This window comes from Coregonus lavaretus (genome assembly GCF_964263955.1).
Source record: "Coregonus lavaretus genome assembly, contig: HAP1_SCAFFOLD_204, whole genome shotgun sequence".
Classification (NCBI taxonomy): Eukaryota; Metazoa; Chordata; class Actinopteri; order Salmoniformes; family Salmonidae; genus Coregonus; species Coregonus lavaretus.
The window spans coordinates 221812-239795 of record NW_028163741.1 but is presented as its reverse complement, the minus strand read 5'-3'; the positions used below and the strand labels follow the sequence as shown (position 1 = coordinate 239795).

Genomic DNA, 17984 nt, shown 5'->3' with positions numbered 1-17984 from the left:
CATCTGAAACCATACCTCTTTAAACAGTATCTTAAATAATCCTCCCCCTCCTCATCTCGACCCTCTTAACCTCTTAAGGATTGGACACGTTTTTTCTAATTTTCGCCTAAAATGACATACCCAAATCTAACTGCCTGTAGCTCAGGACCTGAAGCATGGATATACATATTCTTGATACCATTTGAAAGGAAACATTTTTGAAGTTTGTAATCAAGTTAGAATTCAGGCTGTATCAACAAAATGTGGAATAAGTCAAGGAGTATGAAGACTTTCTGAAGGCACTGTATTGCTAACTGTATTGCTAACTGTATTGCTAACTGTATTGCTAACTGTATTACCAACTATTGAAAAAATGTCTGCAAAATGTCTGCTGCTATATTGGCTGACATCACCCAGCGTACGTCTTGTGGTTCTTCCACATCTTCCTCCTCCTCTTGCACATGATGATGATGGTGAGGAAGGCTATGGCTGCGAAGGCTGCTAGCAGACAGATGATGATCGTAGAGTAGGCTGGAGAGACGGAGGGAGGGAGGAGGGGAGGAGTCTGGCGAGGGAACGTTGACTCCGTCTTCACTACTACTGAGGGGACAGAGAGTCAACAGTCTTCACTACTACTGAGGGGACAGAGCGTCAACAGTCTTCACTACTACTGAGGGGACAGAGAGTCAACAGTCTTCACTACTACTGAGGGGACAGAGAGTCAACAGTCTTCACTACTACTGAGGGGACAGAGAGTCAACAGTCTACACTACTACTGAGGGGACAGAGAGTCAACAGTCTACACTACTACTGAGGGGACAGAGAGTCAACAGTCTACACTACTACTGAGGGGACAGAGAGTCAACAGTCTACACTACTACGGAGGGGACAGAGAGTCAACAGTCTACACTACTACTGAGGGGACAGAGAGTCAACAGTCTTCACTACTACTGAGGGGACAGAGTCAACAGTCTACACTACTACTGAGGGGACAGAGAGTCAACAGTCTACACTACTACTGAGGGGACAGAGAGTCAACAGTCTACACTACTACTGAGGGGACAGAGAGTCAACAGTCTTCACTACTACTGAGGGGACAGAGTCAACAGTCTACACTACTACTGAGGGGACAGAGAGTCAACAGTCTTCACTACTACTGAGGGGACAGAGAGTCAACAGTCTACACTACTACTGAGGGGACAGAGAGTCAACAGTCTACACTACTACTGAGGGGACAGAGAGTCAACAGTCTTCACTACTACTGAGGGGACAGAGAGTCAACAGTCTACACTACTACTGAGGGGACAGAGAGTCAACAGTCTACACTACTACTGAGGGGACAGAGTCAACAGTCTACACTACTACTGAGGGGACAGAGAGTCAACAGTCAACACAAGGTGGATCTTACCTCAATTAGTAGCTCAATAATTGCCCTGTTTCTCATGACCTGAACAGGAAGAACCCATTGTCCCTAGCCATGCACTATAGCTAGGGCCCACATTGGGAGGCATATTTGGGAAGGCTGCAATATTCCTACACTCTTAGAAAAAAGGATTCAAAAAGGGTTATTCGGCTGTCCCCATAGGATAACCCTTTTTGATTCGAGGCAGAACCCTTTTTAGATCCAGATAGAACTCTGTTCGGTTCCACGTAGAACCGTCTGGGGAAATGGTTCTACATGGAACCCAATAGGGTTCCACCTGGAACCAAAAGGGTTTTTACCTGGAACCAAAAATGGTTATTCAAAGGGTTCTCCTATGGGGACAGCCGAAGAACCCTTTTAGGTTCTAGATAGCACTTTTTTTTTCTAAGAGTGTACCTTCTCCACATTTGGGAACGTTGCAGTACTCCCAGCGGATGTTGGGGTTGGTTGTATAACACCAGGGCTTCTCGCTCTCTCCTCCGGGGTTTCGGCACGAGCTCTGTGCATTCCTCAGCTCTGAGATCACATCCACACTGAGATGGTGCAGGTGGGGACCCTAAGAGACAAGGGGAAAAGAGAGAGAGAGAGTTTAGTTTAGGAGGATCCCCATTAACTACAGCACATGCAGCAGCTACTCTTCCTGGGGTCCACATAAAACGTACGACTACATGACAAAGTAATAGACAACAACATAAGATACATTTAACACAAAAGAGAGTTATACAGCGCATTCGGAAAGTATTCAGACCTCTCGACTTTTTCCACATTTTGTTACATTACAGCCTTATTCTAAAATTGATTAAATTGTTTTTTCCCCCCCTCATCAATCTACACACATCACCCCATAATGACAAAGAAAAACAGATTTGTAGATTTGTTTGCAAATGTATTAAAAATAAAAAACGGAAATATACATTTACATAAGTATTCAGACCCTTTACCCAGTACTTTGTTGACGCACCTTTGGCATCGATTACAGCCTTGAGTCTTCTTGGGTATGATGCTACAAGCTTGGCACACCTGTATTTGGGGAGTTTCTCCCATTCTTCTCTGCAGATCCTCTCATGCTCTGTCAGGTTGGATGGGAGAGTCGCTGCACAGCTATTTTCAGGTCTCTCCAGAGATGTTAGATTGGGTTCAAGTCCGGGATCTGGCTGGACCACTCAAGGACATTCAGAGACTTGTCCCGAAGCCACTCCTGCGTTGTCTTGACTGTGTGCTTAGTTAGGGTTGTTGTCCTGTTGGAAGGTGAACCTTCACCCCAGTCTGAGGTCCTGAGCACTCTGGAGCAGGTTTTCATCAAGGATCTCTCTGTACTTTGCTCTGTTCATCTTTCCCTCGATCCTGACTAGTCTCCCAGTCCCTGCTGCTGAAAAACATCCCCACAGCATGTTGCTGCCACCACCATGCTTCACCGTAGGGATGGTGCCAGGTTTCCTCCAGACGTGACGCTTGGCATACAGGCCAAAGAGTTCAATCTTGGTTTCATCACACCAGAGAATCTTATTTCTCATGGTCTGGGAGTCCTTTAGGTGCCTTTTGGCAAACTCCAAGCGGGCTGTCATGTGCCTTTTACTGAGGAGTGGCTTCCGTCTGGCCACTCTACCATAAAGGCCTGATCGGTGGAGTTCTGCAGAGATGGTTGTCCTTCTGGAAGGTTCTCCCATCTCCACAGAGGAACTCTGGGGCTCGGTCAGAGTGACCATCAGGTACTTGGTCACCTCCCTGACCAACGCCCTTCTCCCGCGATTGCACAGTTTGGCCGGGTGGCCAGCTCTAGGAAGAGTCTTGGTGGTTCCAAACTTCTTCCGTTTAAGAATGATTGAGGCCACTGTGTTCTTGGGGACCTTCAATGCTGCAGACCTTTTTTGTTACCCTTCCCCAGATCTGTGCCTCGACACAATCCTGTCTCGGAGCTCTACGGACAATTCCTTCGACCTCATGGCAAGGTTGGGACCTTATATAGACAGGTTTGTGCCTTTCCAAATCATTTCAATCAATTGAATTTACCACAGGTGGACTCCAATCAAGTTGTAGAAACATCTCAAGGATGATCAATGGAAACAGGATGCACCTGAGCTCAATTTCGAGTCTCATGGCAAAGGGTCTGAATACTTATGTAAATAAGGTATTTCTGCTTTTTATTTTGAGTAAATTAGCAAACATTTCTGAAAACCTGTTTTGCTTTGTCATTATGGAGTATTGTGTGTAGATTGGAGTTTTACATTTGTTAAAATCCATTTTAGAATAAGACTGTAACTTAACAAAATGTGGAAAAAGTCAAGGGGTCTGAATACACCAGGAGACAAAAATATTCTCCATATGTGTTATTTCATAGTTTGGATTAATATTAATTATTATTAATTTATATATATTATTAATATTAATATGCCATTTAGCAAACACTTTTATCCAAAGCGACTTACAATCATGCGTTCATACATACGGGTGGTCCCGGGGATCGAACCCACTACCCTGGCGTTACAAGCGCAGTGCTCTACCAATTGAGCTACAGAGGACCACATTTGATATCTTCACTATTATTCTACAATGTAGAAAATAGTTTTCAAAAATAAAGAAAAAGTAGGTGTGTCCCAACCTTAGACTGGTACTGTACATATTCTGATACACAGTTCAATTCGATCTGTAGAAAGAGGAGAGGCTCAGTGATACAATATGGTTTTTTATCTGTTTTTTAAAGCTAAACTTGCTTTTTGCCTGAGTATCCTCTGGTGGCAGAGCATTCCATGATGACATGGCTCTAAACATAACTGAGTATCCTCTGGTGGCAGATCGTTCCATGATGGCATGGCTCTATACATAACTGAGTATCCTCTGGTGGCAGAGCATTCCATGATGACATGGCTCTATACATAACTGAGTATCCTCTGGTGGCAGAGCATTCCACGATGACATGGCTCTATACATAACTGAGTATCCTCTTGTGGCAGATCGTTCCATGATAACATGGCTCCATACATAACTGAGTATCCTCTGGTGGCAGAGCGTTCCATGATGACATGGCTCTACACATCACTGAATATCCTCTGGTGGCAGAGCATTCCATGATTACATGGCTCTACACATAACTGAGTATCCTCTGGTGGCAGATCGTTCCATGATGACATGACTCTATACATAACTGAGTATCCTCTGGTGGCAGAGCATTCCATGATGACATGTCTCTATACATAACTGAGTATCCTCTGGTGGCAGAGCATTCAATGATGACATGGCTCTATACATAATTGAGTATCCTCTGATGGCAGAGCATTCCATGATGACATGGCTCTACACATAACTGAGTATCCTCTGGTGGCAGATCGTTCCATGATGACATGGCTCCATACATAACTGAGTATCCTCTGGTGGCAGAGCGTTCCATGATGACATGGCTCTACACATTACTGAGTATCCTCTGGTGGCAGATCGTTCCATGATGACATGACTCTATACATAACTGAGTATCCTCTGGTGGCAGAGAATTCCATGATGACATGGCTCTACACATAACTGAGTATCCTCTGGTGGCAGATCGTTCCATGATGACCTGACTCTATACATAACTGAGTATCCTCTGGTGGCAGATCGTTCCATGATGACATGGCTCTATACATCACTGAGTAACCTCTGGTGGCAGAGCATTCCATGATGACATGGCTCTATACATAACTGAGTATCCTCTGATGGCAGAGCATTCCATGATGACATGGCTCTATACATAAATGAGTATCCTCTGGTGGCAGATCGTTCCATGATGACATGGCTCTATACATAACTGAGTATCCTCTGGTGGCAGATCATTCCATGATGACATGGCTCTATACATAACTGAGTATCCTCTGGTGGCAGAGCATTCCATGATGACATGGCTCTATACATAACTGATTATCCTCTGGTGGCAGAGCATTCCATGATGACATGGCTCTATACATAACTGAGTATCCTCTGGTGGCAGATCGTTCCATGATGACATGGCTCTAAACATAATTGAGTATCCTCTGGTGGCAGATCGTTCCATGAAGACATGGCTCTATACATCACTGAGTAACCTCTGGTGGCAGAGCATTCCATGATGACATGGCTCTACACATCACTGAGTATCCTCTGGTGGCAGAGCATTCCATGATGACATGGCTCTATACATAACTGAGTATCCTCTGATGGCAGAGAATTCCATGATAACATGGCTCTATACATAACTGAGTATCCTCTGGTGGCAGATCGTTCCATGATGACATGGCTCTGTACATAACTGAGTATCCTCTGGTGGCAGATCGTTCCATGATGACATGGCTCTATACATAACTGAGTATCCTCTGGTGGCAGATCGTTCCATGATGACATGGCTCTATACATAACTGAGTATCCTCTGGTGGCAGATCGTTCCATGATGACATGGCTCTATACATAACTGAGTATCCTCTGGTGGCAGAGCATTCCATGATGACATGGCTCTATACATCACTGAGTATCCTCTGGTGGCAGAGCATTCCATGATGACATGGCTCTATACATAACTGAGTATCCTCTGGTGGCAGAATATTCCATGATGACATGGCTCTACACATCACTGAGTATCCTCTGGTGGCAGATCGTTCCATGATGACATGGCTCTATACATAACTGAGTATCCTCTGGTGGCAGATCGTTCCATGATGACATGGCTCTATACATAACTGAGTAACCTCTGGTGGCAGAGGTTTCAAGCAGACCACCATAGTCCCCGTGCCCAAGAACTCTAAGATAACCTGCCTAAATGACTACCGACCCGTAGCACTGACGTCTGTAGCCATGAAGTGCTTTGAAAGACTGGTCATGGCTCACATCAACAGCATAATCCCAGAAACCCTAGACCCACTCCAATTTGCATACCGCCCCAACAGATCCACAGATGACGCAATCTCTATCGCACTCCACACTGCCCTTTCCCACCTGGACAAGAGGAACACCTACGTGAGAATGCTATTCATTGACTACAGCTCAGCATTCAACACCATAGTGCCCTTTAAGCTCATCACTAAGCTAATGATCCTGGGACTAAACACCTCCCTCTGCAGCTGGATCCTGGACTTCCTGACGGGCCGCCCCCAGGTGGTAAGGGTAGGTAACAACACATCTGCCACACTGATCCTCAACACGGGGGCCCCTCAGGGGTGCGTGCTCAGTCCCCTCCTGTACTCTCTGTTCACCCATGACTGCATGGCCAGGCACGACTCCAACACCATCATTAAGTTTGCCGACGACACAACAGTGGTAGGCCTGATCACCGACAACGATGAGACAGCCTATAGGGAGGAGGTCAGAGATCTGGCCGTGTGGTGCCAGGACAACAACCTCTCCCTCAACGTGACCAAGACAAAGGAGATGATTGTGGACTACAGGAAAAAAAAGAGGACTGAGCACGCCCCCATTCTCATCGACGGGGCTGTAGTGGAACAGGTTGAGAGCTTCAAGTTCCTTGGTGTCCACATCACCAACGAACTATCATGGTCCAAACACACCAAGACAGTCGTGAAGAGGGCATGACAAAGCCTATTCCCCCTCAGGAGACTAAAAAGATTTGGCATGGGTCCTCAGATCCTCAAAAAATTCTACAGCTGCACCATCGAGAGCATCCTGACTGGTTGCATCACCGCCTGGTATGGCAACTGCTTGGCCTCTGACCGCAAGGCACTACAGAGGGTAGTGCGTACGGCCCAGTACATCACTGGGGCAAAGCTCCCTGCCATCCAGGACCTCTATACCAGGCGGTGTCAGAGGAAGGCCCTCAAAATTGTCAAAGACTCCAGCCACCCTAGTCATTTACTGTTCTCTCTGCTACCGCACGGCAAGCGGTACCGGAGTGCCAAGTCTAGGTCCAAAAGACTTCTCAACAGCTTCTACCCCCAAGCCATAAGACTCCTGAACAGCTAATCATGGCTACCCGGACTATTTGCACTGCCCCCCCACCCCATCCTTTTTACGCTGCTGCTACTCTGTTAAGTATTTATGCATAGTCACTTTAACTCTACCCACATGTACATATTACCTCAACTACCTCAACTAGCCGGTGCCCCCGCACATTGACTCTGCAACGGTACCCCCCTGTATATATAGCCTCCCTACTGTCGCTTTATTTTACTGTATATATAGCCTCCCTACTGTCACTTTATTTTACTTCTGCTCTTTTTTTCTCAACACTTTTTTTGTTGTTGTTTTATTCTTACTTTTTTTTTTTTTTTTTTAATAAATGCACTGTTGGTTAAGGGCTGTAAGTAAGCATTTCACTGTAATGTCTGCACCTGTTGTATTCGGCGCATGTGACCAATAAAATTTGATTTGAGGGGATTTGATTTGGCAGAGCATTCCATGATGACATGGCTCTACACATCACTGAGTATCCTCTGGTGGCAGAGCATTCCATGATGACATGGCTCTACACATAAATGAGTATCCTCTGGTGGCAGAGCATTCCATGATGACATGGCTCTATACATAACTGAGTATCCTCTGGTGGCAGATCGTTCCATGATGACATGGCTCTATACATCACTGAGTATCCTCCGGTGGCAGATCGTTCCATGATGACATGGCTCTATACATAACTGAGTATCCTCTGGTGGCAGATCGTTCCACGATGACATGGCTCTATACATAACTGAGTATCCTCTGGTGGCAGATTGTTCCACGATGACATGGCTCTATACATAACTGAGTATCCTCTGGTGACAGATCGTTTCATGATGACATGGCTCTATACATCACTGAGTATCCTCTGGTGGCAGATCGTTCCATGATGACATGGCTCTATACATAACTGAGTATCCTCTGGTGGCAGATCGTTCCATGATGACATGGCTCTATACATAACTGAGTATCCTCTGGTGGCAGATCGTTCCATGATGACATGGCTCTATACATAACTGAGTATCCTCTGGTGGCAGATCGTTCCATGATGACATGGCTCTATACATAACTGAGTATCCTCTGGTGGCAGATCGTTCCATGATGACATGGCTCTATACATCACTGAGTATCCTCTGGTGGCAGATCGTTCCATGATGACATGGCTCTATACATAACTGAGTATCCTCTGGTGGCAGATCGTTCCATGATGACATGGCTCTATACATAACTGAGTATCATCTGGTGGCAGATCGTTCCATGATGACATGGCTCTATACATCACTGAGTATCCTCTGGTGGCAGAGCATTCCAGGATGACATGACTCTATACATAACTGAGTATCCTCTGGTGGCAGATCGTTCCATGATGACATGGCTCTATACGTCACTGAGTATCCTCTGGTGGCAGATCGTTCCATGATGACATGGCTCTATACATAACTGAGTATCCTCTGGTGGCAGATCGTTCCATGACGACATGGCTCTATACATCACTGAGTATCCTCTGGTGGCAGAGCATTCCAGGATGACATGACTCTATACATAACTGAGTATCTTCTGGTGGCAGAGCATTCCATGATGACATGGCTCTATACATCACTGAGTATCCTCTGGTGGCAGATCGTTCCATGATGACATGGCTCTATACATCATTGAGTATCGTCTGGTGGCAGATCGTTCCATGATGACATGGCTCTATACATAACTGAGCGACACATTAAATCTGTTTTTGGTACAGTGAAGAAACCCATAGTGGCGTGTCTGGTGGGGTGTGTATGTCTGTTTGAAGTTTATGCACATAGATTATACAAGTGATTAGACGTTTTCCACAAATGTTTCTTTAAAAGACGAAGAGTAGTCAGTTTCAACCATGAAAGACTATCATGCATGTTGTAGATGTTAGTTCTGTGTGTGCAGTTAAGGGCAAGGCGTGCTGCTCTGTTTTGAACCAGCTGCAGCTTTGCTAGGTCTTTTCTTTGCTGCACCTGAACATATTACCGGACAGTCATCAAGACGGGACAAGACAAGAGCCTGAACAACTAGTACAGTAGATCTTTGTGTCAAAAACACAGAACATCTTTTAATAAACAGACGTACCCCTCCCTATCTTCACAACAACTTTGTCAATATGGCTTGACCATGATAACTGACCATCCAATGTTACTCCTAGGAGTTTAGCTTCCTCAACTTCTTCAATGGTCACACCCTTTATACACAACTGCAGATGTCCACCAGCCAGCCTTAACAGGCCTAGTGAATACTGCAGAATGCATGTCATTTAGCAGAGGCTTTTATCCAAACTGAATGACAGTCATACACGCAGACATTTTGTTATGGGTGACCCCAGCAGGAATCAAACCCACTACCATGGCGTTGCAAGCACCATGCTCTACCAACTGCACCACACAGGACAACAGAGCGTTAACTAGTACAGTGTTAACCAGCATAGTGATGTACCTGTTGGCTCCATCTCTGACAGGGGATACCAGAGCTGGTGATGTTGACTGGTCCTTGGTAGAACCTTCCTTTGTCATTGTAACACGTTGCTGTTCAGACAAATCATCAGTATTAGACTGCAAGATAGAAATGTAATATTGTAAATAATGTTTTTTTTTTTTTAAATACATTATATATATATTTATATTATACAATTCTTAGAACTCAGATACAAGACCTGAAACTAGACTTACTTGTGACTTGATCTTTCTTTATATCTAAAACACAAAGAGCGTTTGAGACAAATCATAAGTGTTAGAGAATAAATTAGTATTAGAGAATAAATTAGTACTAGAACAAGATATAAACCATAGTAGCTGGTAAACATCCATAGTTTACTATAGCTAGTCTAACAATACTATACTTTTACTGTAGTATTTACTAGTGTTTTTGTTGGACAAAATACTCAAAGAGCACATTTTCCATAACATGCAGGTAGGTAGGACTGAGGTCTGAATGGGTAGTTCAGAGCTGCTGCTGTTTTCTATAGCCTGTAGGGAACACAATGCATATTCTATACTTGGCATGTCGGTTTCTCATGGAAGGCACAAATAGGGATGGGTGGGGTATACGTACAGAACACAATGCATAGTATATACTTGGCATGTCAGTTTCTCGCTCATGGATGGCACAAATAGGGATGGGTGGGGTATACGTACAGAACACAATGCATAGTCTATACTTGGCATGTCGGTTTCTCGCTCATGGATGGCACAAATAGGGATGTGAGGGCGGGGAATGGGTGGGGTATACGTACATTAAACACTGTAGTATATTATAGTAATTACTGTAGTTTTTTTGCGATCTGCAGTATACTGTAGTATTTACTATAGTATTCTACAGTATACTACCACATTTTATAGCAAGTACTACACATGATCGAGGGATACTACAGCATGTAGTATAGTATTCTACAGTATAATACAGTTTACTATATAATTACATTTACATTTACGTCATTTAGCAGACGCTCTTATCCAGAGCGACTTACAAATTGGTGCATTCACCTTATAGCCAGTGGGATAACCACTTTACAATGTGTATTTTTATTTTTATTTTTTCGTATTTTTTTTATATATATATATATATATATTTTTTTTTGGGGGGGGGGGGGGGGGCGGGGGTTGGGGTAAGGGAGGGGTAGAAGGATTACTTTATCCTATCCCAGGTATTCCTTAAAGAGGTGGGGTTTCAAATGTCTCCGGAAGGTGGTGAGTGACTCCGAATTCTATAGTAAGTACTATAATATTCTACAGTAAACTGCAGTATTTTTTTTTTTTGTGGTCAGTGTACTACTTTTGACAATGGCCCAAAGATCTAAGGTTAGGGCCCATAGAGCTCTGGTCAAACGTAGTGCACTATATAGGGAATAGGGTGCCATTTGAGACACATCATGGTTTCAGAGTCTCTTACCGACGAAGGGTAGGGGTGTGCAGGCTCCTGGCTGTGTGTGCAGTGAGGGCAGGGCCATGCAGTCGGGCATGGGGATAGAGAGGCCGGAGGAGCCAGTGGAGTGCAGGGCTTCATGGGAGTTCCCTACCATCAGGAGCCACTCCCTATGACAGTAGAGCTCCTTCACCGCCAGACAGTGCTCCCTGGAGTGACACAGTAGAGAAACGGCATCCAACACTGTCATTATTGGCTGTGGCCAGAAGATCCCAAACCCAAAACCCATATCTGTGTTTTACATTTAAGTCATTTAGCAGACGCTCTTATCCAGAGCGACTTACAGGAGCAATTAGGGTTAAGTGCCTTGCTCAAGGGCACATCGACAGATTTTTCACCTAGTCGGCTCGGGGATTAGAACCAGCGACCTTTCGGTTACTGGCACAACGCTCTTAACCACTAAGCTACCTGCCGTTTTACATAGGCCCTGGACTGTACCATTTTTTACATTACTGTGCTAGAGAAAAATCATCCAATGTTTGCCGTAATCATACATGGAAGACAACACACTGTATCCAACCCTGACAACATGGAACAGACAATCCCAAAGCCAAAGCCAACACCCATCTGTGTGTTCTACATGGGCTATACAATAATGACTTTCCTAGATCATCTAGCATTTACACTGCAATGCATTTCTACTGCAAAGTTATTGAATGAGCATGCTGTCTAAGACACAATCTCAAATATACAATTCCAGCAGAGTTGCCTGCAGACTGGTTTAAAAGCAGGTCCCAGGTCAGAGGGGTTACCTGCAGACTGGTTTATGAGCAGGTCCCAGGTCAGAGGGGTTACCTGCAGACTGGTTTAGGAGCAGGTCCCAGGTCAGAAGGGTTACCTGCAGACTGGTTTATGAGCAGGTCCCAGGTCAGAGGGGTTACCTGCAGACTGGTTTAGGAGAAGGTCCCAGGTCAGAAGGGTTGCAGTCCTGGAAGGAGAGATGACAGAGCAGGGAGTGGGCAGCAGGGCTACAGAGCATGCCCAGTCCGTCGAGCTCCGCCCAGGCCCTCTGAGCCAGGAACTCCTGAGTGTCCTCGGGGTCGTTGAGGGAGGAGTTAAAGAAGACCAGCGCATCGCTCCGTAACACGCCTCGACACACGTCACCACGGTATGCACTGCAATAACCAGCACTTCCTTTATACAGCCTGTAACACATAAACAACATATTATATACTGGTCACGACTTCATCCGAAGCTGCCTCCTCTCCTGGTTCGGGCAGGCTTCGGCGTTCGCCGTCACCGGCCTTCTAGCCACTGCCGCTCCTCATCTCATCACTCCATTTGTCTTGTCTTGTCAAATACACACACCTGGTTCATATTCCCCTCATTAGTATGTGTTTAAGTGTTCCCTCTGCCCCCCTTGTCCTTGTGGGTGATTGTTCATTGTGAGGATTAGTAGCTTGGTTGAGCTGAGTATTTTGTATTGCTGGGGTATTTTCCCCGTGTGCATGTTTGTTCCAGTGCGCCTGTTTTGCGCACTGGACTGGTTACTCTGTATTCCGGAATAATCTCTGTATTCTGTGATTTACCCTCCGGCGCCTGACTCCTTCAAATCACGCATCACAACACTACAATACCGTGCACACCTCTTATATAACCTGCAACATATAGACAACATCAGACCAGGTTTCAAATACTATTTATGGTATTTCAATTACTTCCAAACACATTTGGAAGTAACTATTTAGATATTTTTTTTTGAAAAGACAAGTAGTTCAGTATTGGAAATACTAAAATACACTGACTCAAATACACTCCCATGCATTTAACCCAGCTATGTGAAAATAGTATTTTAAATAAGTATTAGAAAATTATTTGTATTAACACAACAAACACCCTATACAACCTGTATTAACACAACAAACACCCTACACATCCTGTATTAACACAAACACCCTATACATCCTGTATTAACACAACAAACACCCTATACAACCTGTATTAACACAACAAACACCCTATACAACCTGTATTAACACAACAAACACCCTATACAACCTGTATTAACACAAACACCCTATACATCCTGTATTAACACAAACAGCCTATACAACCTGTATTAACACAACAAACAGCCTATACAACCTGTATTAACACATACAAACAGCCTATACATCCTGTATTAACAGCCTATAGGAGAGGAGAGTCAGTCTTACCTCCACTCTACAGGGAAGAGACAGGATCCATTGACCAGCAGCAGAGCAGGACCCAGTAGGAACAGATGAACACAGGTTAATGATCCATTGACCAGCAGCAGAGCAGGACCCAGTAGGAACAGATAAACACAGGTTATTGATCCATTGACCAGCAGCAGAGCAGGACCCAGTAGGAACAGATAAACACAGGTTATTGATCCATTGACCAGCAGCAGAGCAGGACCCAGTAGGAACAGATAAACACAGGTTATTGATCCATTGACCAGCAGCAGAGCAGGACCCAGTAGGAACAGATAAACACAGGTTATTGATCCATTGACCAGCAGCAGAGCAGGACCCAGTAGGAACAGATAAACACAGGTTATTGATCCATTGACCAGCAGCAGAGCAGGACCCAGGACAACAGATAAACACAGGTTATTGATCCATTGACCAGCAGCAGAGCAGGACCCAGTAGGAACAGATAAACACAGGTTATTGATCCATTGACCAGCAGCAGAGCAGGACCCAGTAGGAACAGATAAACACAGGTTATTGATCCATTGACCAGCAGCAGAGCAGGACCCAGTAGGAACAGATAAACACAGGTTATTGATCCATTGACCAGCAGCAGAGCAGGACCCAGTAGGAACAGATAAACACAGGTTATTGATCCATTGACCAGCAGCAGAGCAGGACCCAGTAGGAACAGATAAACACAGGTTATTGATCCATTGACCAGCAGCAGAGCAGGACCCAGTAGGAACAGATAAACACAGGTTATTGATCCATTGACCAGCAGCAGAGCAGGACCCAGTAGGAACAGATAAACACAGGTTATTGATCCATTGACCAGCAGCAGAGCAGGACCCAGTAGGAACAGATAAACACAGGTTATTGATCCATTGACCAGCAGCAGAGCAGGACCCAGTAGGAACAGATAAACACAGGTTATTGATCCATTGACCAGCAGCAGAGCAGGACCCAGTAGGAACAGATAAACACAGGTTATTGATCCATTGACCAGCAGCAGAGCAGGACCCAGTAGGAACAGATAAACACAGGTTATTGATCCATTGACCAGCAGCAGAGCAGGACCCAGTAGGAACAGATAAACACAGGTTATTGATCCATTGACCAGCAGCAGAGCAGGACCCAGTAGGAACAGATAAACACAGGTTATTGATCCATTGACCAGCAGCAGAGCAGGACCCAGTAGAAATAGATAAACACAGGTTATTGATCCATTGACCAGCAGCAGAGCAGGACCCAGTAGGAACAGATAAACACAGGTTATTGATCCATTGACCAGCAGCAGACCAGGACCCAGTAGGAACAGATAAACACAGGTTATTGATCCATTGACCAGCAGCAGAGCAGGACCCAGTAGGAACAGATAAACACAGGTTATTGATCCATTGACCAGCAGCAGAGCAGGACCCAGTAGGAACAGATAAACACAGGTTATTGATCCATTGACCAGCAGCAGAGCAGGACCCAGTAGGAACAGATAAACACAGGTTATTGATCCATTGACCAGCAGCAGAGCAGGACCCAGGACAACAGATAAACACAGGTTATTGATCCATTGACCAGCAGCAGAGCAGGACCCAGTACGAACAGATAAACACAGGTTATTGATCCATTGACCAGCAGCAGAGCAGGACCCAGTAGGAACAGATAAACACAGGTTATTGATCCATTGACCAGCAGCAGAGCAGGACCCAGTAGGAACAGATAAACACAGGTTATTGATCCATTGACCAGCAGCAGAGCAGGACCCAGGAGGAACAGATAAACACAGGTTATTGATCCATTGACCAGCAGCAGAGCAGGACCCAGTAGGAACAGATAAACACAGGTTATTGATCCATTGACCAGCAGCAGAGCAGGACCCAGTAGGAACAGATAAACACAGGTTATTGATCCATTGACCAGCAGCAGAGCAGGACCCAGTAGGAACAGATAAACACAGGTTATTGATCCATTGACCAGCAGCAGAGCAGGACCCAGTAGGAACAGATAAACACAGGTTATTGATCCATTGACCAGCAGCAGAGCAGGACCCAGGACAACAGATAAACACTGGTTATTGATCCATTGACCAGCAGCAGAGCAGGACCCAGTAGGAACAGATAAACACAGGTTATTGATCCATTGACCAGCAGCAGAGCAGGACCCATTAAGAACAGATAAACACAGGTTATTGATCCATTGACCAGCAGCAGAGCAGGACCCAGTAGGAACAGATAAACACAGGTTATTGATCCATTCACCAGCAGCAGAGCAGGACCCAGGACAACAGATAAACACAGGTTATTGATCCATTGACCAGCAGCAGAGCAGGACCCAGGAGGAACAGATAAACACAGGTTATTGATCCATTGACCAGCAGCAGAGCAGGACCCAGTAGGAACAGATAAACACAGGTTATTGATCCATTGACCAGCAGCAGAGCAGGACCCAGTAGGAACAGATAAACACAGGTTATTGATCCATTGACCAGCAGCAGAGCAGGACCCAGTAGGAACAGATAAACACAGGTTATTGATCCATTGACCAGCAGCAGAGCAGGACCCAGTAGGAACAGATAAACACAGGTTATTGATCCATTGACCAGCAGCAGAGCAGGACCCAGGACAACAGATAAACACTGGTTATTGATCCATTGACCAGCAGCAGAGCAGGACCCAGTAGGAACAGATAAACACAGGTTATTGATCCATTGACCAGCAGCAGAGCAGGACCCATTAAGAACAGATAAACACAGGTTATTGATCCATTGACCAGCAGCAGAGCAGGACCCAGTAGGAACAGATAAACACAGGTTATTGATCCATTCACCAGCAGCAGAGCAGGACCCAGGACAACAGATAAACACTGGTTATTGATCCATTGACCAGCAGCAGAGCAGGACCCAGTAGGAACAGATAAACACAGGTTATTGATCCATTGTTTCTCTGTAAGGAGAGCAGACAGCTACTCATTGTTTTCACTGAGCAGGGAGAACAAGCTGCTGTTGTGGTCAGATCATAGTAGTGAGGAGTCCAGGGAGGCGTGTGTGTGTGTATGCGTGCGTGCGTGCGTGCGTGCGTGCGTGCGTGCGTGCGTGCGTGCGTGCGTGCGTGCGTTAGCTACAGCCTTACATTGTTGACCCCATGCAGAGGGCCTGGCTGTGGTCACTGAGGTTCTGGGCTGAAGAGCGATAACAAACTATTTTATTTCAAATCAAACAAATGCATTTTCTGCAGCTTTTACTGAGATTAAACTGGGTTTTTGCTGCCTTGGTAACATAGTCCGGTCTACTACAGTCCTGTATAATTGTGCTGATTGAGGTTGGAGTCAGGCTGGGAGTCTTTGAGGTGAAACAGTGATCCAATGGGGAGTGAGGGAGTAGAAATACCAGAGCTAACTAGGAGACACACCACAGACTCAGAGCAGCTAGCAAAACACAGCAGAGTTCAAACCAACACACTGGGTAAACAGCACCTTCTTCTAAAACACAGGGTATGTAGATACGTGCTATTGCCAATAGTCAAAAGCAGTGTATGGAGAGGCTGATAGGGAACAGGGTGCCGTTCAAAGGGGGCGATCGGGGCCTACCTTGGACAGTGACTCCGGCTGAAGATTTAGCAGATTTGGCCCCAGCGCTGTGTCTGTTGGAGGCCAGACAGGTGTAGCGAGCAGGTTTAGTCACCGTGACGTGTAATACAGACAGGATCACTTCCCCTACTAACGTCTCCTCCACAGAGCCACCCGAAACCTGATGGAATAACACAAGATAGATACACTTTAGAGGACTGTGTGTGAGTGTGTGTGTGTGTGTGTGTGTGTGTGTGTGTGTGTGTGTGTGTGTGTGTGTGTGTGTGTGTGTGTGTGTGTGTGTGTGTGTGTGTGTGTGTGTGTGTGTGTGTGTGTGTGTGTGTGTGCATCAGTGGAGGCTGCTGAGGGGAGGACGGCTCATGATAATGGTAGAAATGGAGCACATGGAAACCATGGAAACCATGTGTTTGATGTATTTGATACCCTTCCACCTACTCCGCTCCAGCCGTTACCACGAGCCCGTCCTCCCCAATTAAGGTGCCACCAACCTCCCCACTGAAACAACGTCGTTGAGGAGACCAGGACATGAATGTGCTCTAACAGGGTCGAGGTAGCCAGTAGTGGGTGTAGTTCTGCTCCAGCCGTTACCACGAGCCCGTCCTCCCCTACTCCGCTCCAGCCGTTACCATGAGCCTGTCCTCCCCAATTAAGGTGCCACCAACCTCCCCACTGAAACAACGTCGTTGAGGAGACCAGGACATGAATGTGCTCTAACAGGGTCGAGGTAGCCAGTAGTGGGTGTAGTTCTGCTCCAGCCGTTACCACGAGCCTGTCCTCCCCCAGTCTGCTCCAGCCATTACCACGAGCCTGTCCTCCCCTACTCCGCTCCAGCCGTTACCACGAGCCTGTCCTCCCCTACTCCGCTCCAGCCGTTACCACGAGCCTCTCCTCCCCTACTCCGCTCCAGCCGTTACCACGAGCCTGTCCTCCCCTACTCCGCTCCAGCCGTTACCATGAGCCCGTCCTCCCCTACTCCGCTCCAGCCGTTACCACGAGCCTGTCCTCCCCTACTC

General features: G+C 45.9%; 1 protein-coding gene across 1 annotated transcript in view; it reads right to left on the bottom strand.

Annotated features, from left to right (window-relative positions):
• The window catches only part of musk (muscle, skeletal, receptor tyrosine kinase), a gene marked incomplete at both ends in the record, with an annotated part of 79010 nt that overhangs the window by 10919 nt on the left and 50107 nt on the right, over positions 1–17984 (bottom strand). Inside the window, 7 exons of the mRNA XM_084192721.1 lie at positions 402–579; positions 1799–1958; positions 9749–9837; positions 9982–10005; positions 11201–11382; positions 12115–12406; positions 16972–17131. Coding sequence (XP_084048847.1) covers positions 402–579; positions 1799–1958; positions 9749–9837; positions 9982–10005; positions 11201–11382; positions 12115–12406; positions 16972–17131 — 1085 coding nt within the window. The remainder of the gene's footprint in view (positions 1–401; positions 580–1798; positions 1959–9748; positions 9838–9981; positions 10006–11200; positions 11383–12114; positions 12407–16971; positions 17132–17984) is intronic.